The 23,810-nt window shown below is 37.9% G+C and overlaps 1 protein-coding gene and 1 long non-coding RNA gene across 24 annotated transcripts in view; one reads left to right on the forward strand and one right to left on the reverse strand.

Annotated features, from left to right (window-relative positions):
• Window positions 1-12,332, reverse strand: part of C11H3orf67 (chromosome 11 C3orf67 homolog) — a 65,128-nt gene extending 52,796 nt beyond the window's left edge. For 2 of the 7 annotated variants that reach the window (XM_021409037.1, XM_021409033.1), the window contains exons 1-6: window positions 12,243-12,332; window positions 11,827-11,916; window positions 7,342-7,425; window positions 5,411-5,500; window positions 4,793-4,886; window positions 2,760-2,832 (exon numbers count right to left, since the gene is read on the reverse strand). In XM_021409037.1, the coding sequence (XP_021264712.1) occupies window positions 2,760-2,832; window positions 4,793-4,886; window positions 5,411-5,500; window positions 7,342-7,362 (278 nt within the window). In that variant the 5' untranslated portion in view covers window positions 7,363-7,425; window positions 11,827-11,916; window positions 12,243-12,332. Of the gene's footprint in view, window positions 1-2,759; window positions 2,833-4,792; window positions 4,887-5,410; window positions 5,501-7,341; window positions 7,426-11,826; window positions 11,917-12,088; window positions 12,176-12,242 lie in introns of those variants that run through there. The other 5 variants (XM_021409039.1, XM_021409040.1, XM_021409034.1 and 2 more) reach the window with 4 other exon arrangements.
• LOC110404622 overlaps window positions 12,330-23,810 on the forward strand; it is a 227,154-nt gene continuing 215,673 nt past the window's right edge. For 15 of the 17 annotated variants that reach the window (XR_002442371.1, XR_002442363.1, XR_002442366.1 and 12 more), the window contains exon 1: window positions 12,363-12,436. This is a non-coding gene — a long non-coding RNA (uncharacterized LOC110404622). Of the gene's footprint in view, window positions 12,437-23,810 lie in introns of all 17 variants that reach the window. The other 2 variants (XR_002442359.1, XR_002442361.1) reach the window with 2 other exon arrangements.

Consider the following 23,810-nt stretch of genomic DNA (forward strand, 5'->3'; position numbering starts at 1 on the left):
CTTTTTTTTTTTGTCAAACACCTTGTCTCTCTTAAACTGACTTCTTTTCAGTGTCAGAATAACACGAGTACTAAATTTGTCCCATCAGCACAAACTAGCCTGATAATCACTAGATTTTAAAATTTACAACCACTCCTATTTTAAATTTTTGTATGTAACATTATCAGTGTTGACTCCTAATAATCTACCTTCAAAATAAATTAGTAAATATTATTCGTCCCACACCGTATGAGAGAACTTGGGGGGAAGAGAAAAGGTAGGGGGAATTACAAGGACACATACAAACCCATGTAGCATTTCAGTACAAAACCAGAAATTGAGCTCAGATTCTTGTTCATGCTTCAGACACCTCTACTTTTCTCTATATTTTCTTTTGTTGGGGTAGCTATGGTAAAATTTAGAAGTTTATTTTCTCACAGCACCAGCTCTACTCATTTGCTGTGGAACTTATATAACTTACTAATTTCACGTGACATCTGACATCTAAAACAAACCTATCAAAAATAAAGTATAACAAATGATTGGCATTAGAGTATTTTAAGAACAAATGTATTTGTGCTTGAAGAGATGCCAAGCAGAAGTGCTAGCACCTGCACACGTCCATATATTGGGAACTAAACCAAGAATGCCAACTCAAAGCAGATGCTGTTTTCTTTTATGTGCAAATATTTTCCAAACATTGAGTTACTTTTGCTATTTCAGAAAGGTAGAAAAATCCATAATGCTGAGGATTTAACAACCGACTACTATGTTTACAACAGATGGCTATACCCAGTATTACTAACAGCTTTGCTATTATTTGCTTCAAAAAGGCTGCATACATTAAATGCTCTCTACCTTAGCTTGGATATTATTACGCTTCACCAAATTTTTATTTCACAATTTATTCTACATATTTGTTAGGCAGACTGATATGCTGATTGTTCATGGGGTGATATTCATCTGTTCATGCCCCCTAACAAAGTATCTATATTTCTGCTACGTTTTTTTCCTGAACAAAAAGCAAGACAGATAACTGAAACAGTTGTTTGCACATTCAGTATTTATGACCGGAATCTTGCATGACCGGTTCATAGCAGTGAGTAGGATTAGCTCCACTGATACCAGCAGTGATAGATGGCCTTGCACAAATTCTTGTTTGCGGATCAGATCAATCACTAAACAAAATCCAGAAGAGGGGGCGATGCTTGCACTGAATTTGTAGCTATTTCTGTTTGCACAGAATGGGAGGTGAAGAAATGCTGCATGAACCATTGCTTGCAGAACTTCAAAAAAAAACCAAACAAACAAAAAAACCTTTGCCAGGTTTTAGAGTAAATGTAGAGGTATGACAGCTTACTATGTTACAAATTTTCACATGGAGCTATTCTAAGACTTGGTAGTAAATCGTTGGACTATGTAAGACGCCATCTTGGACCATCGAACTCCAAGAAGCACCAGCACAGCCAATATTCCACTGATTTCATTCAAAACATCAGAAAGAACTGAATGGCAGTCACCTATTACTAGTGACTGGATTATCAGCAGTCTGACAGAATGAAATGCAGTGTTTCTTTTCCAAGTTTATTGCCACATCGATAAATTATAGCTGATTTCCAATGAAACACACTTTTTTTTTTTCAAAGAAATTTCTATCATCTTCTGTGTATACACTTAGGAATCTTCAGTTACTTTGAATGCATTGATGTACTTAAGTAATTATCAGAACAAACAACTTTATCATAAGATAATTAAGTAGTGAAGCAGCTGCACTGAATTAGTATTTATTCTTTTGTAAAAAAAATCTATGAAATATATTAAAAGAGATTACTTCATCATATAGACAGTAAAACCAATGAATGTAAGAGGATAGAGAACTAAGATATGAGCTTAAAAGAGAAAGGGCATACAGTGATTGAAGAGGTAGTACAAAACTGGAGTTCTCAAAGTTATTAAAAAAATAAAAGCAAGTGATGAAGAAGGAAAAAGAGAGGAGGAAGAAAAGTGAAGTTCTTGGTAAGACGTACAGTTGAGTGGCAAGAAGTACCCTACTGAACCAAACCCAGTATAAAACCACAAGCAATCTAAAGAAATGTTCATGAACCTGGCACTAAGCCTCTACCATCTGTCTACAGAAAGCCTATGAGAAGCAAATCTGTGTACTTGGTTTCTGTTTTCTGCATGACATACCTTGTTTATTTAATCCCTTTTGCTACACACTTTTAGAAGTAATACAGCAATTAAAACCAGAGGAGCAGAAAGTGTAACTAGAACTACAAACAGGAAATTCATCAAAGAACAGAAAACTTACAGAAAGACAAATAAAAATAAAATTCAGCATTGAGTTTACTCAGCGTAATTACTTATCATTTAACCCATCTATTCTAGCAGGGCTTCTAATTGCATAATATTTCTTTTGTTGATCCAATTATCAGAATATATACATATATTTCCCTTGAAGCAAAGGACCCTGGGAATAGTTATTTTTATTTTTTAATGAATTTTCAGGAGATCTATGTGAGCCAATATTTTGTTTGATAAATTCTCGTCCCATTTCTTCAGAGTTACACCATCTTCATTCTTAATTTTAAGATTTTTTCCATCTTCATAGGAGTGTCAGCAGTTAAAATATCCAAGAAATAATGATCTCATTAGCTTAATTACTTCTTATTGACTTGGTAAGTCACTGTGCTTTAATGGAAAATCTGCCATTACAATTAACGGCTGCAATCAGGCATCCACTTTACATTAAGCAGTCAAGGAAATGTTGTGCATCTTACAGTAACTCAGTGGAGAAGTCTTGTCCCAGCGGCACAAAAATCTGAAGCATCAGAAATGGCTGGATCAGTCCCACTAGAAACGGGGAAAAAAAATCAAATATGTCCTCTGTGCATGCAGATACATGTTTCACTATCAAGAATTGCAATGCTGTTCTGTAGTCATGCTCCTGCAAGGTTATTTCTCTAAGTTCATGAAACATGTGAACATAAAAAAATCCCTTGAAGAAAGCCAATTCAAACTGCAGTGAAAGCATTGTTTCTCATCTGTAGCTTCACAGGAATTCTCATGAAATAAAAGGAACCTATTTGTTAATGGCAATTCTACATTGCATTCCAAGAGCATGTGGACACCAAAAATCCTGTATCAATTACAAAATAAAGTAACGCATTCATATCGAGATTATCATAAAGTCATGTGGGATTGCCTTTTGCATTTTTGATAATGTACACCTTAAACAACTTAAACAAACAAACAACCACCTTGACTACAAACAAAATCGAGTTTATTACAGCAACGCTCTATGGAGGCTTCTGATTTTTAGAACAAAAGCAGAAGTGGTTAACTGAGGGAACACAAGAAAACTTTCAGGATTCTGTGAATCCTGGAATTCAAGAAAAACAGATAGTATAAAGTTGTATGAATTGAATGTTACATTTTTTTTATTAACTATTTCATCAGTGAGGGTAAGTGCTGGTCTTCAGTGACTCGCAAGATTCAGTAGCAATGCTGTTTCTTCTAAAGAATGCTGAAGTGACACTTTAAGATTTCAAATTGTATTTGTATACTTAATGTGTTTTATTTTGGAAGAGTATTCCAAGGTTGCACTACAAGTTGGAGATTGTATATTCGATAAAAATGAGATACTTCAGGTGCATACCTGAAGAAAGAGACAGACAAAAATGGCACAAGATGGGAATTTGATTATGGTATTGCAGCACTAGTTGAAGTTAATGTAAAACCAAACTATTCTTAGCAATGATCATCCACAACAGTAATTCTCAATCCTCATTTTAGACTGTAATAGTTTATTTTAATATTGGCAATAGACAAATTAAAGTTGCATTTCCCAGAAGGATACATTATTCTGATATCTATAATACTGAAAATAATACTAAATTTCTTTCATGAAAATCAGATTACTCTTCAAGGCTCTAATGCATGACTAGACTAAACAATTTCTCATTAATTTTTTGTGTAAGTTTGAGATAAATTATATTAATTGGTAATTGCATAGCGTGCATGCAAAGATATTAGAAGATTCCTATTTCAATCAGTTAAAATCAGCATCTCAATTTTTCTTTAAAATCAAGTGGGTAAATCTAAACCAGCTTAGAACATTGCTCTAAGCCCTATAAGGTACAACGCCTTGCAGTGGAATTTAAGGCATGAGTTAAGATGATTGCTTTTTGTTCACTGAATATAATGGTTTTGATTTAAACAAGCAGAAGATTTAGCTCTTGAAATGCAATGTACTTGACTATAATTTTGTGTGCTAAGATCTTTGACTCGATAACAAAGACATACTTGAATAAGGAATACTGTAAAAACACAGCATTATTCACACCACTTTTTGAGATTCCTTTCTGAGTGAAAAGTCAGAACCAAGTGATTTCAGTTAATACACAATTTGTACATCATGATGATATCTTTTATTAGACAAACTGAAGTGGAAATAAGAAAAGACAAGTGTTTCAAAACACACTCCTGCATACGCCTAAAACTTATCTACTTTTTCCAACTGCATTGCAACTAGTTTGCTGGACATTAGTCTGTAGCATGATCAGAATCAGAAGTGAACCCAGCTGAACAAGGACAACATGAATTGACCGAGTATCTTCCCTAAAGAACTTCAATAGGGCATTTCTCTACCTTTTACTTATTTGTAGCTGATCTCCTAAGAAGTTAATGAAAAACCACTTTGTTAATACTGAATTAAGCCCAAATAAAGTGAGAATAAAGAAGTTTTACATCCCAATATAACCACTTTGATAATCAGAACAGCATCACAGACATTTCATTCTATGATACTTACAAGTTTGTCTAGTTTCCTTTGGTAGCTGCATTCTGTTTATTTGACTGCTTCCTTCAAGTACAAAAACAAAGCCCTTTGTTTCTTTATCATATTCCTACAAAAAGGAACAATAAACAAACATAAGGATCCTAATATAATTGCTCACCTTAAAATCAACAATACCACTAATTTGCAAATCTGCACTTAGTTAAATACAACAGCAGAATTTGGTGTAAGGCAGCTGGCACTGCAAGTATGATAGTTTAGAGATGATGGTTGTAATGCAGTACATCAAAATCTGTCATTTGCTTGTTTTTTTTTATAAACAAACAGTGCTGACAAACACAGTCTACAATCCAATAGGCCTGACTCAATCCATAAGCTATCAGAAGAGTAAAATTACTTTTAAAATAGGTCCTTTCTAAATATTTAAACTATAAGATTACTCTGCAACAAACCTAGTCTGCAAACAGGAATAAAATACTAATTATGACAGACTAAATGACTGCTTCCATGACAGAACTGTAAGTGACAGCTCCACAGTCACGTCAAAACTCTTGCTACCTTTTAATTTTAAGCTTCATTCACATTTTCCTAGGCTTTATACTGTAACTTTTATATATTTCTTAAAATACTTACTTTCCATATAGCTGATGGATTGCCAAAAATCCTCCATTTTGCTCCTGGGTTTTTGCCTTGAGCACTGAATATTTCAACAAATGGGCCACCCTATGATAAAATGGTTTAAGGATGCATAATCCAAACAAACATTCAGCAGAGAATCATCACTGATCAAGAATATAAAGACCAATCCCACGCCACAACAGTCTTACCACAGTCAGTATCATTGATCAGTCAGACAACAGCAAATTAATAACAATATGCATATTTATTAGAGGATCTAAAAAGCAAATTTATTGTAAAAATTTTAAGAAGATGCTGGAGATTAGCTATTTATACTTAGATATGCTTTATTTCTAAAATAAGATAATTAAAAATAATTAAGTTTACAGAGTCTTGCTGGTTCTGTCTACATGTGCGAGTGTGTCAAAGACATTTCCCTGTAACATTCCTAGTAGATACCCAATTCCAGCTTGATTTGACAGAACAGTTCATAAAACACATAAATTCTTATCTGGGCTGAATTAAGTGACTCAGTGGGAGACAGATGCTAACAGCGTCACTACATAAAGATAAGAGCAACGTTTATGCTGCAGCCTTTATTTGGAACTAGAGAAATAATATAGGAAAGAGATTATGGTCGCCTCTGCCAGATAAAAACTCCTTATATTGAGCACATGCCCTATTAGACATCAAACATTCTAACCATAAACATTTAGGGAAGCAGGCTGTAGCAGCTCTTCTTAGGGAATTATCTGCTTCAATGTTTTTCACATCTGCAAGTCACAGAAAATGTCTTCTGATGGACTCAGACTACGGTTTGATCAACATTTCTTCAGCAGTACATTTGACACAATCAATCTCTACAACTCTTGCCTCTCCCTTCTAATTCCTAGCTGCACGTACTTCCCAATACTCTTTATGCTCAGCTGCCTAAACGATTGTACAGAAGTCAGTATGAGCAAGAGAGGTGAGCAGTCTTGCCAACAAAATAAATGCTGAAATTATGCTTTCAGGGAACATCAACTCTGCACTGTCTATAAATTATTTCCATCCCTGCTCCTCTCCAGTGTCTGGCAGCAAAACCCCAGTGACTAAACTTACTAAGTTCTAAGGAGATGAAAAAAGGCATTCCATAAACAGCATCTGTAAAACACATATTTTTATATTCATAATGGATGAAAAGAAAAGAATTTAAAAAATACGATGAACTATTGATGTGAATGTTATTGGAGATATTTAAGGACTGTAGGATCAAGCTGTCAGAAAGTTAGAAAAAATTATTATCTGCCAACTTGTGTTTGTAGCAAATCTTTGTAAACAAGTAGAGTTTTCTCCAAAATATAAACATACACATCCTGGTAATGTTGCAGCCCTTGTAGGCCCTGATTCAGTTAAACTAACTCAACAGGACGTAGAAAACTACCAGACGTGACATGAGAAAATGCTGAATGTAACAAGCACTGACGTGAGGAGCTGACAGAAGTTACTGACAGTGCTGTGATGGATGGCTGATCTCATGGGTGGTTGGGAGAGTAATGCAAGAAACTGTTGAGGACTGTATAAGGCATCTTCTGGGGAGTACAATCCTGCAGGGCAGCAATACAGTGATCAGCAACGGTGTCAGTAATACCAAATGAAGCTGAGACAGCCTGTGTGACAGTATCAGAAATGCTGGTTTGGGGTACAGACTGGGTGGGAGGAGATGGACCTTCTCCGGCCCATAGGGAAACAGGCAGACAAAAAATTGCTGATATCACCACAGGTATCTATTCCAGACCAGACAGCAGCAGCAGCCACCTACTATTTTGTAACATTTCTATATAGTGAATAATTAAACTTGATAAAACATTTCTGTATCTGGACTTTTTCTCTCTCCGTAAATAAGCCGTTGTAATTCAGTTCTCTCAAAGATGAAATGAATGAAACTAAAACTATTTCTGTTTTACCTGATATTGATTTTTGAACATTTTCCAGCTTTCACAGCAAAAAAAAAAACTTCAGGTTTTCTGTCAGTAAAGACACACATCACTCTGCAAATAAAAAAATAAAACTTTGTATGTATGAAAAAATTCCTAAAACGAAACACCAAAATTATTGTAAAAGATACAGAAAGTATTCTTAAATACTTTTCAAGAGAAGAGAATGTATATCAACTGCATCAGAGGGCTACCACAGATAATACCTTTTTATACGCTGAGTGCTTACATTCTAAGTTAAAATACTAATTTGATCATTAGCCCTTATTTTTAACAATGAAGGATTCTTCATGCTTTAAAAATGCATGAAAAGAATCTCCCATGCACATTTTTTTAAATTATTCTTTTTTATCAAGCGCTCGTTGGAAAACATCAGAACTCCATTAAGAGAGGCTCAACATTTAATACAGAAAAACAGAATCATACAGAACAGCTGCAATAGAAACCACTCCATCTAGAGATCTCTGGCAGAGACTTCTTAGACAAATTATCTTCTTTCAAACTCAGCAGTCTCCTTTGAGGATGATTAGTCTAAGACTCGAACCAAGCACTTGCTTGGCTATTTTGAGAGCTGCTTATGTCAACAGGAGTTAAGGGATGCCTGCAGTTGGAGAATCAGAGGAGTCGAAAGTGAAGGGATCGGTAAGGAAGCCTCCTACTTCTCTCTTTGATCGCGCTGAGTGTCTGCAATTTCACTTAGCAGAAAGTGAAGGGACCCTGAACATAAAAGGCACTTGTCTGTCTTAAAGAACAGGTAGAACCACTCACAAGAGGCAACGGGCGCTTTTGCTGTGGAAACAGAATGCTCATCAACTCACAGAAAGCAGCATTTCACAAGACTGTGCCTCTAGCTCATTTGATACAACTTGTTTATGTATATGGCTGCAGTTCAGCACAGAGTACTTACAGAATTAGTTTCAATTTCTGGACTTCTTTGGAGCCTGAAATAATTTCTTTTTTAACAGTCTGAAACAGTAATGTGCTGACCAAGAGAATACAAGTATCGCTTCTCAAGAACAGTTTAGTTACAATGCTGACCTCTCACAACCAGAAAGTGACAAAATGTTTACAATATTATAAAATGATACACAACTGCAAATAAGCTAGGAATTCAGAGACTTCATAAACAACTGAAACAGCTGAGGAATTAGAGCAGCATTCTATTTCAAAAAGTATATCGCCATTTCTTTAGGAAAATACGATGAAATCTGTTAATATTAAACAGGATTCTATTTTAACCGGGGGCAATTATTGTAAGCCTCAATGTTAAATGAAATAAAAACGGAAAGAAAAATCAGAAATTAGAAACTTATCTCATGCTGCTGCCAGAAATATCAGTTCATTTTCAACCCTTTGCTTAGGAATAAAATGAAATTTAGAAAAATTTGTAACAAGCCTATCTAAAACTGGTAAGTATTTTGACCATGTTACTTTAATACTGTCACCACACATCCAACAAATGAGTTGCAATTATTCTGCATGTTTTAATATAATTTTTATCTAAAATTCCCAGATAAAATCTGTTTGTTTTTTTTTTTTTAGGAATGAATACATTAAACTAATAGCTTAGAAATCTGAAAGCATCTCTAAAGCAAGTATTATTCCTTCTGTATATACTCATTTTACATACACAGAAATTGTTTTGGAAATCACTATTTACTTTTTTTTTTTGACTGCAGTCTTATCTTTGCTGTTACCTACAAGCCTTGAGCAAGCCCAAACTACTCAAAATTCCATTATTCATGTCTTAGTGAGAAGTAATGTCACTGTGGAACTAATCTTAGTGACCTAACGTTTCGATTCGCTCTGCCAGAGCTAAATGTGAAGGACTGCTGGTGAAGGGAAAGCGGGAAGTCTTGGCCTCCTAGGGTATAGATATTATTGAGTGAAGGAGGTACAAAGGAAGACACTATTCTTCCTGGAGCAAATCCTTTACATTGACTCGCTTTAAAAACCAGCTCCAGTTCTGCCAGGCATCACGCATCTAACACAACCCTCATGTAGTTTGCAGTTCTGCCATGCCTTATTACACCTCAGGGAAAAACAGTGTACCAGGATTCTTCACATTTATTTAGGTATAAGAGTCACCGTATGTAATATGAAGTCCGAAGACTGAACAGAACAGCTCGTCTCTGAGAGACTACTACTACTAGTATTCTGGTCAGAAGTCTGCTGCTGACTACAGACACACTGTATATTTTGGAACAAACATTAGCATGCATTATGAAGAGGCCAAGTTCCATCTTCCTTAGCACAGCACCTTTCAGGATGGAGAGGCTAAAGTTTCTTTGCAAGGCAGGGCGGGCAGCTACAGTGTACGCAGACACTACTGTATTTAGAATAACACAGAAGATATGGAAAGTAATTCTTTATTTTCTTCATTGTTTTCTCATACTGTGTACCTGGTTTTCAGAGAACCCAGTCCACCAACAGCACACTGTGCACGGTTTTGAAAGAAGATGCAAATAGCTTTGTGTAAAGTGCAAGGTAAGTGGAAGCCATGTTGATATATTGGGTTCAGTGCTGTGCTAATACACTTTGCCTCTCAGCAGCGCTTATTAGCTTTGGCTTGACATCACGCTAATTTATCTCCACATTGTATTGTGTGGAAATAGTTCTTGGCTGGCTCTGAGCACAGAAAGCGTGCATGTGTGCTGGTAAAACACAACGGAGACATGCAAATATCACTATAAAAACCTTATGCTAATAATTCCTAAGTTTAAGTTTAAGCATGTGTCTGAACTGAAAAGTTCTCATTCAAATTATATGCTTAAGAAAAGGTGGAGAACATGATCAAATACAGACTTTCAGTGGATCACAGAAAGCACAGAAGTTTATGTGGAGATATAACATCTAGTAAGTGCATGGCAGTGAAAAGAAATGCAAAAAAGAACCTGTGAGGCGAAGAACACTTACTGTAGGACTACAAATCACCCAAAGAGAAATCTTTCATTTTCAAATTCTCAGATAAAGCTTATTGCTTAAAATATGGCATAAAATTTTTCACCAAAGCAGTTGTTTTTTGAACAGACACACATATGCTAGGTTAATGATTAATTTGCAGAGTATATTTTATACAGATTTAGAAAATAGAAAAGCCTCCTAACTCAAATTCATAACGAGATGGCTCTTTACAACTTTAGCTAAAGGTGAATTAGATCCAAAGTTTGTAAATACTAGTGTTGGGACAACTCATTTATAGTACAAAGCTGATTACTGCAAATACATCAGGGAAACATCAGCTTGCTTTTCACACAGGCACAAAAAGACTGCAAGTGACACTGTGATACCTTTTTGATCACATTACTTGTTGTTTCCCAGTTAGTGCAAATGAAGACTAGAGAATACCTCTGCTATTAGGATTGATAGTTACTAAAAACATTAACAGAATTACTTATTTACTGTGTAATTAATTACAGTGATAACATTAGAGAGGTGCTTTCATGACGCCTTAAATATATTGTCTTTAGTTATAGAAAACTATGCTTGAAAACAAAAGAGAATCACTGGAAAATTGATAGTTGCAGTATTTTCCTTTTTTCATTGTTCCTTCTCCTATCTTCTTCATAAAATCTAAAAATGTGAAGAGGGCTTACTTGAAATCTAGAGGAATTATTTTTGAAAAAAGAGGCACTATATGGCATCTTAATATAAGTCCTCTACTTTTTATGTATTTTTCAAATAAATAGGCTCTTAATGACATCTTTGTAGAATGCTGTAAAGCAGCAGCTCTCTGTTTCTTTCACAGACCATGATTACTTTTTATTGCCCTGAACCATGTACATTTGTCCAATTGGAAATAGAGGCTTAAAGCATCAGTCAACAAACGATCAAGATTATAGTTTATAAAGTTATGTGACAGTGAAATATATTTATCTTTGGAAGAACAGATTCCTACCAGGATTTACCTTGTGAGGTCTTGGTCTGTGTATTGCCTTTGATCTTTAGTTTCACAATGTCTCCCACACCAAAAAAGGAAGCAGCAGCAGTCCAAAGGGCTCCCAAATCCTTTTATTCTTACAAACCACTTAGGATCTTGCAGAAAATGTCTCAATTCTACGACATCTTTTTATAGATATTTTTTTCTTCTTCCAACACATTAAACAAACAGTAAGCGCAAACAGACCTTTGGGCTTCTTTAAGTTACTGACTGCTGAGTACTACTGTAACCCCAAGACAGACAGGGATAGGATAGACAGAGTCATGGATACCTAAAAACCTTTGTAGTCACGGCCAGTCCCTTGGCTTAAAAGGGACTGTGTGCACAAGTATGTATTTGTTCTGATCAGTGCCCCAGTATTGAAAAATCTGTGTTTGTTTTTCTATTCCAGAGACAAAAGTGTAAAGCAAAGTGAAATCACACCTACCACTAATCTGCACTGAAAAATGTCATAAAACCGCTCTTTTTGGCAGGGAACAGGCTCAGAGCCAGAACTGCTAATCCATACAACTCACCATCATGGGCCCAAAGCCAGCGCTGATTTATGGCAGGCTGGGACACACCAGGGAGAGCAGTTCATCACTGGTGAAGGGTTTTAGCATCTTCTAGACAAATGAATTTCACATATTGAATAGTTAAAGCTGGGTTTGCAACACCGCCATACATTTTCTCAACACACAAGTTAACATAATAAACGGGGAGAAAGACCATTAATAAACCATAGCAAGGCTACCAGCGTTCCCATGCCAAGAGCAAGGACAGCTTTAACGCACCAACCTGGCATCCCCCCTTCCCTGTGCCACAACCGCGTAAGGCCGGGCCGCCCCGCTCCACCGCCCCTCCGCCGCCGCGGCGCTCCCACCCCGCCACACCCCCGCCGCGGGGGCCGGGGTCGCTCGGCGCGCGGAGCTCAGCCCCCGCCGGGTCTCACCTGGGCAAGGGAGGCTGGGAGGGAGGCCGCGCCTACAGGGGAGGCGGGCGGCTGGGCGGGAATAGGCGCGTTCAAAATGGCGGCGGGCGGGAAGGGACGGGCTGGCTGAGTGGGTTATGGCGGGTGGCCGTTAGCTGCGCGGAGCCGAGCGTTCTCGTTCGCTCCGGGCTGCCCGCAAGCCTCTCTCTTACAAAGTGAGTAAAAACTGCCTAATCGTGCAGGCTGAGAGCTGCTGGCCTTGAGAAGGCTGCAGACGGCTCCTTGCAGGGTGAAGTTTGTGTTCCTCAGGGTACCCACGGTCTAGGGCGGCCATGTGAAGTGGTGCTGTCGCCTGTGCCATATGTTCGAAGCACAGATGTGACCAAGAAATCTCTAGGCAAAGTTTTTTTTCTGCTTGCTCTATAGGACTTCATCGTGTGAAGTGTTTTTTGAGAAGAATGTGGGAAGCCACATCCATGCCCCTGTTTTTTAAGAAATTAATTAACTTGTGGCTTTTCGATTTCAGAGGAGATAAGGACAGCCCCATTAGTATAAAGCTTTTGTCAAAAATAAGTCAAGATCACTTGATGGCTTCAAAAGCCTTTAGGAGGAAGGTGACAGGAAGCCAGTCCAATCTAGGATTGTAGAATGAGATATTTGTCAAAGAATATTGTTCCTTGGAATGACTGCTCTTTTGATTACAGCATTTCCCTGTGGAACTTTGCAGCGTTTTTCACAAAAAGTAATGAAGTACCTTTTTCTTCAAGTTTCTATAAAGAATGATTGTTGAGGACCCTGTAACCTGTCGCAGTGTGATGAAATATGTGAAATTAAGGTGCTGAGCCACAAATTTGTTGGGCAGTGTCTCAGCCCACCTTCACCCTGTTGATAGAATCATAGAATGTCTTAGGTTGAGGGCCTTAATGATCATGGAGCTCCAACCCCGTGCTGTGGGCTGGCTGCCCCCCACCAGCTCAGGCTGCTCAGGGCCCCATCCAGCCTGGTCTTGGGCACCTTCAGGGATGGGGCACCCACAGCTCTGGGCAGCTGTGCCAGTGCCTCGCTGCCCTCTGAGTACAGAATTTCTTCCTAAAATCTAACCTAAATCTCTCCTCTTTAAGTTTAAAGCCATTCCCCCTTGTCCTGTCACTGTCTTCCTTTCCATTGCTCCTGAAAAGTACTGTCCTGGCTTTGTCAAGGAAGGGAATGAGTTAAATCAATTATAAGATTTATTTTGCTTTCTCATTTTACCTTGGGATTTTCAAAGAAAACGCATCCAGTTTAGTTCTATCATATGCTGGATTAGACTGCTTAAAGTTCTTGGGTATTGGAGGTAAGGAAAGCAGTAATAGTAAAACTGAACTACAGGTTATTAAATAAAAGCAGCTAATAGAACAAGGACAAAAGAAAGATAATAGCAAAAGAAAGGTTAAAAACTTGAGAAGTTCTGTAGACAACAAAAACTGTATGTGCATTATACATGGTTTAACCAGAAATTGTCTTGAAATTTTTTATGCATAACTATATCTAAAAAGCCTGAAATCTATGTGACAGGTCTATGGCCGGAGGAGCTGAGAAACTCAGGTTAAAAAACAAGGTTCAGGCTGGAGAGCTGGAGGTTGCAAGGATATATGGGGCATCCAGCTGTGAGTGCAAGGTGTGGAAGCAGCTACCTGCCAACTCTGGGCAATGCTGGGTTGCACAAGTCCGAAATTCCCTTTTGACAGCTGCTGTGAAAAAAAAAAAAAAAAAAAACAAAACACCCTATCACTCAAAAACTGCAGGTAGTGTAAAATTAGCAAGGAACCTTGTCATTAAACTTAGTCCCTCTATGACCTAGTCCCTACGTACTCTGAAGTTTGGCTTGAAAGTATGATAATGTGGGAATACCGTGAAACTAATGATTAGAAAATTGAGGGGTTTGTTATATTGACTTCCTTAAGGCTAAATCTTCAGATCAGCTGCTGTTGATACCTGAGCTTCTGGGTTATGTATTTTTAATTTGACTACATGTTTTAGACCTCTGTGCAGAGTACATCTACTAAAGCCCTGGAAAGGCATGATGAATGTTCAGCAAGTGCTTGAGTAATAATTTGGAGAAAACTGTGAGAACTCAGATATATTTACTTTCAAATGCTACCCTTCAATTTTCTGAGCTGAAACCAATACACGTTACAATGTATTTCAGTGGACAGATTTTTACTTTGTCTTACAGCAGTAAATTGGAACGTACAGACAATACTTACTGTAAATGCTCTACACTCAAGGTGTGGTTAGGTCTCCAGTCTTAAATTAAAATACCAAGATGTCAGTAGTGTCATGCTGGGAACTGAATTGATTTAATTTTGGATTGCGTTCAATATGCACTAGGTATTTGATGTGTGATATTAAACCCAGCCATTTTTAAAGGACCCCCACTGGCACAACTTGGCTTTGTATCAACAGGAATAATACTGTAATTTCCTTCATCCATTCATGACTTTTCCTTATTGCATACTGTTGCTCACACTTGGAGCAGCCTGCCAGCTGATGTGTGCCAGGTGGCCTTCCTTCCCTCCTGTGTAAAGCTCCCTTTCACCTCTAATGACCATTTGCCAGTCTGATCCGTGTTCTCTTGTTCTATTATATACCTTTTTAGACTGTCAGTTCATGTAGAAGGGGAGTCCCTTGTCTTTCCAGTTCATACTGTATTCTGTGAAACATCATGTTACATTTTGGAAGCTGTATACTGGTTAAGCTGAGAAAGAAGACGTGCCATTCTATGAAATTTTCTGTAAATCCTTCTTGCCATTCATGACTTACAGGGAAGGGTCACACTGTGAGCCTTGTGGCCTGCTTAGCCTTTGCTTGGTAACAATTGCCATGGAGCTGAGGCATATTTGCCCCAATGCCAGGCCTGTTTTCGTTTCCCTTGAGCATTCCTCTTCAGCCAGTAACATTTGTTACGCATGTTTGCCAAGATTATGTCATGCAGAGTTATTTACCTGCTTAGTCACTGTTGTATCCACACTGTTTGTGGATCTCTGAAAATACTCCAGCGGAGGGTAGACGTACTTTTCATTTTATCTAATTTTTGTTTGTACTCTGATACAATTACTGTTAAAAAAAAAAGTGAAATTCATTAATTAACTATTCTGGCTGGCTGTGTTTGAGCTTCTAGAGCAGAGTAATGTAATTGGAGAGAGATAAATATATGTAATCTCTCCACTGGCCTATGGCTTTTAGAAATGTGGAGTAATGCCTTCAGTTAAGAAAGCAACAGTTTGGAGAAGACAGTTGTTGGTTATGTTCAAACTGAGAACCAGTTCCCAACCTATTTTCCTAAGCCCCGCTTCATCAACAGAGGTTTTGTAGAAATCCCTACTTGAGGTCTGGGGAAAAGCTATGAAAAAGCAAGCTGGACTACTTTCTGTTGAGACTCACGAGATCAGACTTTCACCAGTTTTCCCTCCCCTCTCTACAACCTTGTTGTTCACTTTTGGAAGGGGACTAGATGCAGCTGCAGTAGAGGTGGGAAGGCTGTGGAGCTATTCCTCCTGCACGTGTCTTCTCTTTGCAGCACAGTGGACAGTGCTGAGATGAGATCAAAGGCTTTAGTAACCCACTTTCACCAGACTAATTCTGTTCATGAAGCATATAAAAACTTGCATTCTTTCTGTGAAATAAATGCGCTGCACTGCTACAGAAAGCATTGAGTGCTCAGGAACTAATACCTGAAACTGGAAAATAGACTGCTTATGTCTTGTCAGGCTTAATAAGAGTCCCACCCTATGTGATCAGTTGGCCAAATTTCAGTTAAGAGCAGACATTTAAACCCTGAAAATCATGAAGATGTATTTAATAAGAATGCTAACCTACTTAGCCAGTGTTCTTGGATGTATGAAGGCAGTTAGCTTAGAGCTTAAAAGTGTTGATTTGTTCATCTTTTTTGCTTTTTTGGGTGTTATACTAGGGAACTGGAATCTGTTTACATCTGAAAAAAAGTGGTACATTTCTTTAACTCAACCATCAGCTTTGTGCAGTATGTGTGCTAATGACCTCCATTTCTTCAGGGCAATTCATTAGTTACATAGCAGCAATGAAAGTGTACAGGAAAACTGACAACATGCCGTGTTTCACTGTAGTATTGAAGCAATTTGTGTTTAAGTTTGGCAGTTATATTACAGTGAAGGAGGTTCTCTTTTCACTTGCTAAGGTGCTTTATAGCAGTTATAGTCTATAAACACCCCAAACCATGCTGATAATGGTTATTTGTTTCAACTTTACAGTGTAGAAGGAGATATTGTCTAACATCTCCTATATTTTGTTCACGCTTCTTTGATTCAGAGAGTTTTTCAAACATCCTCTGGATGACCGGTGGAAACTTCAAATAGCATAACCACTTTTCTTTGTCCAGTAAAGCCATTACATTATAAACTATTGATTTTTATAATACAATTAAGTTGTCAATGATTTCTTAAGAAATCATTTTACATTTTCTGTATTATGCACTCAGCACATTGTCTATAGTAAGTCAGACTGTAGCGTTCTCAGTCTGGACTGACGCAGTCTTCATGCTGTTCTCAGAATGAAACCATCTCCTCACTAGTCTCAGCACTGCAGAGAATTTCACCTCTGAAATGAAGAAATGACCTTTGTCTGTTTGATCATGATGTGTATATACAATAAAAATTTTAAGTGCTGTAATTTGCTGCTATTGGGACATTCTTAAGGCAGATAGTTTATCATGCCTTAGTTTTAGTGACTTACACGGACAGGAATAAAAATTGCAATTTCACAAAGAGCTTCATGATTCAGGGTTAAAATGGACAGCTATCTGGACTCACAAAGGAATTTCTTCATCTCTTCATCACACAGATTTTACAGTGAAGGAGAATACCACAGAGTATGTATTCTGGAGTAGCACGAAGCATTAGAAGGCAAGATACTGGTTATGCTGGGTCAAAATGATCTATTCTATTCTGACATTTCCTGTATTCTTTTGCACAGCCTTTATTTGTCCTGATTACTTTTTTTTTTTTTTGTCTATCCGATTTCTATTTCTACCGGCAAGACAGAAAAATAAGTCAATATGTAGTTTGACATTGCTCATCCAACTTGTCAGATTTTTGTTTAGTGTCTTGATACTGTGGTTTCATATATTTGTTGTTCACATTGTTAGGATATAAGGTTTTTCACAGTATGCACCACATATAAATGTCTCTGCTGTGGTATCTCTTAAATTAATCTTTTTGAATCAATGTAGAGTTTTGAAGCAATAAAAGTACTTTTAAATGAAACTCTCTATGTGGTTGCAATTCAGATAAACATAAAAACTCAAATACTCAACTCACAAAAACTCAAAGATTTTGAGATTTGAAGGGTATTGCAGTTTTCACTGATGTCTTTTGTGTTGAGGCACTGGATACCATACAGCATTCTCTGTTTTGCCTTTATGGAATTGTTCTGTGAACAAAATACTTCAAATACTCAGATTTCCTGCAGGTTTTCTTCCTTTAGTTCCTCTAGTCAGCTTTTTCTGTCTGTTTGTGACTCCCTTAAAACAACCACACCACTTTTCTTTTTCTCCTGTATTTTCATATTCCCACATCTCCTGTCTCTTATCCCACATCTCAGCCATTTTTTTTGCTTTGTGGAAACTCTTCTTCCCTCAATGCAGAGCTCCCAGATATCCTAAAGTCTCACTCAGCAGCCAGTCAGGGAAGGATGTGCTGTGGTTTGCCCAATGCAGTAGATGTGCTGAGTGGACAGCCAGTAAATAATGCATATTAGCCTGACCACTGCCAAAGAAAATGAACAGTAGCTTAATTCTTCCCACCTTTCATAAATGGCAGAATTAGTAACATATGTTCTCCTCTCAGCTGTTCATTTTCATTACACTTGCAGAGACCAAATATCTTAGGATATTCCACTTGAAATAAGGCTGAAAATGACAGAAATTTTGTAAGTGATACTTTGATTACTTGCAGGCTGTCCTTGACCTGATGTCTTAGTTTTCAGTACAATGTGGTAAATGTGGAAGCTGGCTAACCATGGCCTTTTGTTTATATCTTCCAGCTGAAATATTTCGGTATTTACTGTGTTGTAGAAGAATTTGAGATGTCAATCTGCATTTCATTGTCACCTCCTCGCTTGTTTCCCTGGGAAAAGTATCCCAGAGAAGCGACTGTACCTAGGAGAAATCAGATTGGCATGGTTCAGGAGATAACAGGGCCCACAAAAGGCCTGCGCACCAGAGACATCACAGTGGTCTGAAACTGTGTTCAGGGGCTCAATTCTTCATCAATGTCATCAACCTAGGAGGAGAGCTCACTTTACCACGTCCTTCCCCTGACTGAACTTTTTGTTCTTGGATCTTACTGCTAAATATCTCATTTTCTGACTAAGACAGAATATGCTGCACCTTGAATTTAAAGATGGGAGACTCTCTCCCCCTGGATGGTTGCTGAGATAAATAGGGTTACTCAGGTCCAGGTGATGATGGAATTTGGTTTAGCTCAGCAGTGGCAAACATTGGAACTGATGTCAGATTTGCTACTAATAGAAATTTGGATTGGCAGCCATGAAGGTGAACTTGGCTGGATAAAAAATATGGCACCTGGCGTTTTTGCTTTCAGCAACTTGTCTTTTTGGCCACTGCTCTGCACTGATTTAATAGAATACATTTAGGAAAAATCCACAGGGACATTTTTTATAAGATAACTCATTTGCTATATAACAAAATGCAATTGAACTCTTCTAGTTGGACTGTAGTAGTGTATGTGATTTGGCATGTCTTAGGGAAATTAAGGAGAATGCTCATCAGAAAGAAAGTTGCAGTGAGTAAGGAAGGATGTAAAAGTCTTAGAACTGCAGGAAATGCTAGAAAGTTTTAGAGGGAGGTTACATTACAAATTTAAGAGCTAGTCTTGTAACTAAACTTTAGTATCTTTTTAGTCTTGAAAAGATGTACATTAATAAATTATGCAGATGTTGGAACTCTGAATAGGAGCAGCATGCTCGGTTAGGAAGAACTATATAAAGTTGAGGCTCGGAGTAGTCAAAATCAGATGAAATTCATTGTTATGCAGTGCAAGGTTACACATTTGGAGACTAATAAGTTTCAAGCTCATGTATTGGAGATGACTGAGGAGGAAAAAGAAGAGCAAAACTAAAGAGCAGTGTTGACAAAAGGACAAACAAGTATAAAACAATCATGAATGCACTTCAAATTTGGAAACTAGAAGAACATTTTTAGTCATGAATGAAATTCTGAAACGACTTTCCAGTTAGAGATGTGGGGGCAAAAATAATTATTTTTAAGACAGTGATAAGCGAAAGGATTATTAAGACATGATGCCTTGAGTGAGAGGCACAGTAGATTCCAGGAGGTCCTTTCTTCTTTTTTCTTAGGAGTAAAAGTCTTAGATCAATTCAATGTCTTGCAAATTTCTCTCTTTCTTACTTGGAGGTAATATGCTAATACCCAATCTTGTATAACTACAAAAAAAAATCTATTAAACCATATATAAATCTCTTTAATAAAGATATCAAAGATGCCTGATAATATTTACCTAAAGATGCTGAGCTCTGCTTATCCCTGAAAGCTTACATATATCTTCTATTGCTAATTCTTTATATAACTGAAATCAGCTTAACAACTTCCTTTACAAAGACATCCTGCCACATGCAGTGATAGGTTTGTGGGACATCTGTTTGCTCTGAGGAGAAGTTGGGATATTTGGGAGTAACTGGTTAATGCATTCACAGTATTTTTTGTAGTATGTGCCATCACTGCAAAGTTAGAGTGAAGGGACAGAAAATGCTTTGCATCTACTGACACCAGGATGCCAGTGAGCAGAGATCACAGTGGGGATAGAAGAACTAACCAGTACAAACTGCTTCTTTGCTCTTGTATCCTTTAAAGCATTCTTTCTATGCTTCATTCCCATGCAAAGAGCCAGATCCTCATTTGTGGCTGCGCATGAAGGTGGCACAAAGGCTGTCTTTTACGCCAAGTGCCCTGAAGCCGTTCAATTTCTGCTGCAATTCCCAGAGAAAGCTTCCCCCTTCTGATTTGTGCCCGCAGAGGCTGTTCTGACAGCTCGGGACTGCAGTGCATTCAGAGCGCGTTGGAAATGTCCTGTTTCCTGGGGTAATGTAAAATCGGTGAGGAAGGCTGCTTGCCAGTGCCTGATTAGCAGGCTTTGGGGCTGCTTGAGCCATTACAGTAGTGGATAGCAGCTGGCATACAAAGCAGGATCAGGCTCAGGCTCAAAGGCCATGAGAACAGATTTTCTGGATATTGTGTTAGGTGACTGAGAGGAGAACGAGGCCTGCCTGTCTTCTGTGGCTTTGGTCTGAGATGCTGCAGATCGTGTCAGTGTTCTCTAAGGAGCGTTCTAGGGGAATACTCTGAGAGTTAGTCAACAAAGTCAATTGCTTTTCAGGCCGTATTTTGAATGGTTATGCAGGGCCATTGGCACTGAGCTCAATCAAGAGAGTTAAAAAAACAGGAGGAATTTTGCACTGGGTGTCCCTGCCTTTCCTGCTGTGATCTCCATGCACTGGCACTCCAGCCAGGGCTGATGCAAGGAATTTTTGTTCCATCATTTTCAGCCCATGGCTGTGATATCCATTACATCACATCCATTACACGCTCTTTCAGATCCACTCAGTTCCTTCTCCAAATAAATATGTGACATGGATTTTGACATGTTTTATATTTCTTCATTTCTTTATTTTTGTTCAGAATATTATGTTTGGGATATGTAGCTTTGCATTGTTTAAGTTACTGATTGTATGGGAACTGCTGAGTTATGGCCTGACCCACTGACTGAGCACCTGGAGGAAAGACCCAGTCAGCCCTGGGAGCACAGGTGAAGGCAATTCACCTGTGTGACCAGAAGGGTGGAGCCTGGCTCCACCCCTCTTAGGCCTCATTGAAGGGCTGACTGCCCCTGAGGAAGGGTCTCTTTCTGGAGATCCCTCCTCGGTGGGAGCCTTTCCCTGTGAACCCAGGATCTTCTGATCCGGGTGAGCAATCTGCTTCCCTTTCCTTGTAGCACCTTGCTATCATGCTGGTTCTTCCGCCTCTTTTGTAACACCTTTTCTATCGTGTTGGTCTTTCTGATTGCTGCACTGACAATTAAGATAATTAAGCTATTCCACAAATTTATATGTTGCTTTTCTTTGCTTTTCTGGTGAATATAAAATGTTCCGTGGGTTCAACCACCATCACGTCAAGACTGTGCATCTGCCTAGATTACTGAGTCATCTTAGTCAGCAAGTGGAATGTGCTAATGACCTTATTTTGACACTGCCTAAAGCAGTATCATTCCTTAGAACCATCAGCCACTTAGGTATATTATCAAGATTCTTTTAAGACTTGTAAGTCTCAATGGTGCATAATTAAGTGTTTTTGGTACAGAGCAATAATTAAAATAACGGGTAATTGAATGAAAATTCTGTTGTTCTTACAATGACGTGGTAAATGCATGGGACTGATTCACACAAAAATGCTTGGAGCGCAGTAGCAGTCTTTCTCCAATGTCTGTCTGGCAGGTGCCCACAGCACAGCAATCCTCATCCTGTGTGACACTAAGGAAACAGGGTTCAGCAGTTCTGGAAAGAAGCTGAGGATCTAAAGTGGCAGCAGGAGTGAAGCACTTCCCACCCCTTACCCAAGAGTGCTGGTGTAGGTGAATTCTAGAAAACTTCATAAGAAATGAGCGTAATGCTGATATTGCTGCTCCTGTGTAGCTCAGGATCTGCTCATCTGATCACTCCTATGCTACCCCTGTGATCTGCCCTAGGTGACCCAGTCTGCGGTCCATCACCTCCCCAGTGTGCAGTGCGAGGGTCCTTTACCCTCTGCACTATAGTCCACAGCAGAAAGAGGACCTAAATTAAATATGGATTTGTGGGGGTCTGCCTGTATTGTCTTATACTAGTTCCTAATTTGCTCAATGTTGTTTTCCCAAATTCTGCTCTCAGCAATGCTTATAAGCTACATCATTGTTTCAGTGCATGCCCCAACATTTCTCCAAGAGATAGTATCATAATTCTATTAATGATATGTAGCTGTTTTCTAGAGTTTGTAACAATTCATTTGCTTCCTATTTATACAGGAAAATGATTTTGTTGTCCTAAAAAAAAAAAAAAAATTACAGCTTATTTTCTCAGTCTTATCTCAAATTTTAAAACTTACATTGCAAAAGTAGATGGTGGATGCAGTGAAAATATTTTACTTTTTAAAAATCCACATTCAACTTTTATGGCATTGTTGCCATCGCTGGTTTTCCAGATGTATGCTGATGATTTGCAGATGCCTCACTTGTCATGGCTGCTACATCTGACTGGTATTGGTTCATGAATTATGCATTTTATGTAGTGGTGATGTATTAATTTCACACTAGACTCTGTAAAGATACTGTATTTACAGATTAAGCGTAATTCTTCATACTTTCAGAAATGTACATTAATTCTTTTCACCTCAGGAGAAATCTGAAAGGGCTTGTTGCATTTCATAGAAAGGAATATAAATCTGGTGCCTATTTGGAAGATGAAGTCCATTAATATACTAGTAAAGTTTTACAATTTTTTTCATGATTTTATCTTAATATAGAACTCTGAGACATGAAGTAATTCTCTACCGAAATATGGGATATATTTACTTATAGAAACTCTATCCCTGAGCCATCCAGTGCTTCATACTGTCCCTTTAGAATGGGTTCTTTCATGTGACAGTAATTATATTGTGTTCTGTTATTTTATCATCTGTCTCAAGTTGAGGATGAACTGTAACTCATCCTGAAGTTTGATGAGAAGGATGCATTTACATCAATATACCACTACTGCTTTACTACAACGCTCTATGTCTTTTTCCTTTTCTTAAACAATGAACTGTGAGGTAGCAAAGTAATATATATATTAAATAGTATACAGTGATAGCATATGACACATTTCTGACACGTGCATTATTCCTTGTAAGCAACCAGTCACTTAATCTGAGTGTATAAATGAGTGCTGATCAAATGGCTTCCCCAGCACAATGCAGCTTTAAATCCCAGAGATTTCCAATGTCCCTTTAGGCAACCCCAGTGTAATGAGTAGCACTGAGTTGCAACTAGCTAGTATGGCTAATAAAATATTAACAAGATTGATTTGAGATTATTGTGGTAAGCATAAGTCTTGAGTTTGATTTGTATTAAATTTGGGTACGTAATTCCCAGTGGATGCACTCTGAACAGCTTCAAAAAAAACCTATGAATGGCCATACTAATTGCAAATCTAAAACATAATTATTGTCAGTACAAATTGAAAGAAATGAAATGTTCGGAATGGACATGTTTGTTTGGTATTTATCAATAATTCAATAATAATAGCAATAACTTGTCTTTTAAGTGATGAGTGACCCACTGTGAATATTCAGTTTGGAATTCCTGAAGTGGACAGGTTGATCTAGACAAAAGATGATAAGATTGTGGGTTTTTTCTTTTTTTTTTTTGGCAATTGAAGAGTGTGATATTGTTAATTAGGCCTGGTTTTTGTAAAGAAAAATTCATGCTCGAGGTAAAAATTATTTGTAACAACCTTACTTGCAAAAAG

This window comes from Numida meleagris, chromosome 11 (assembly GCF_002078875.1).
Source record: "Numida meleagris isolate 19003 breed g44 Domestic line chromosome 11, NumMel1.0, whole genome shotgun sequence".
In the NCBI taxonomy this organism is placed as follows: Eukaryota; Metazoa; Chordata; class Aves; order Galliformes; family Numididae; genus Numida; species Numida meleagris.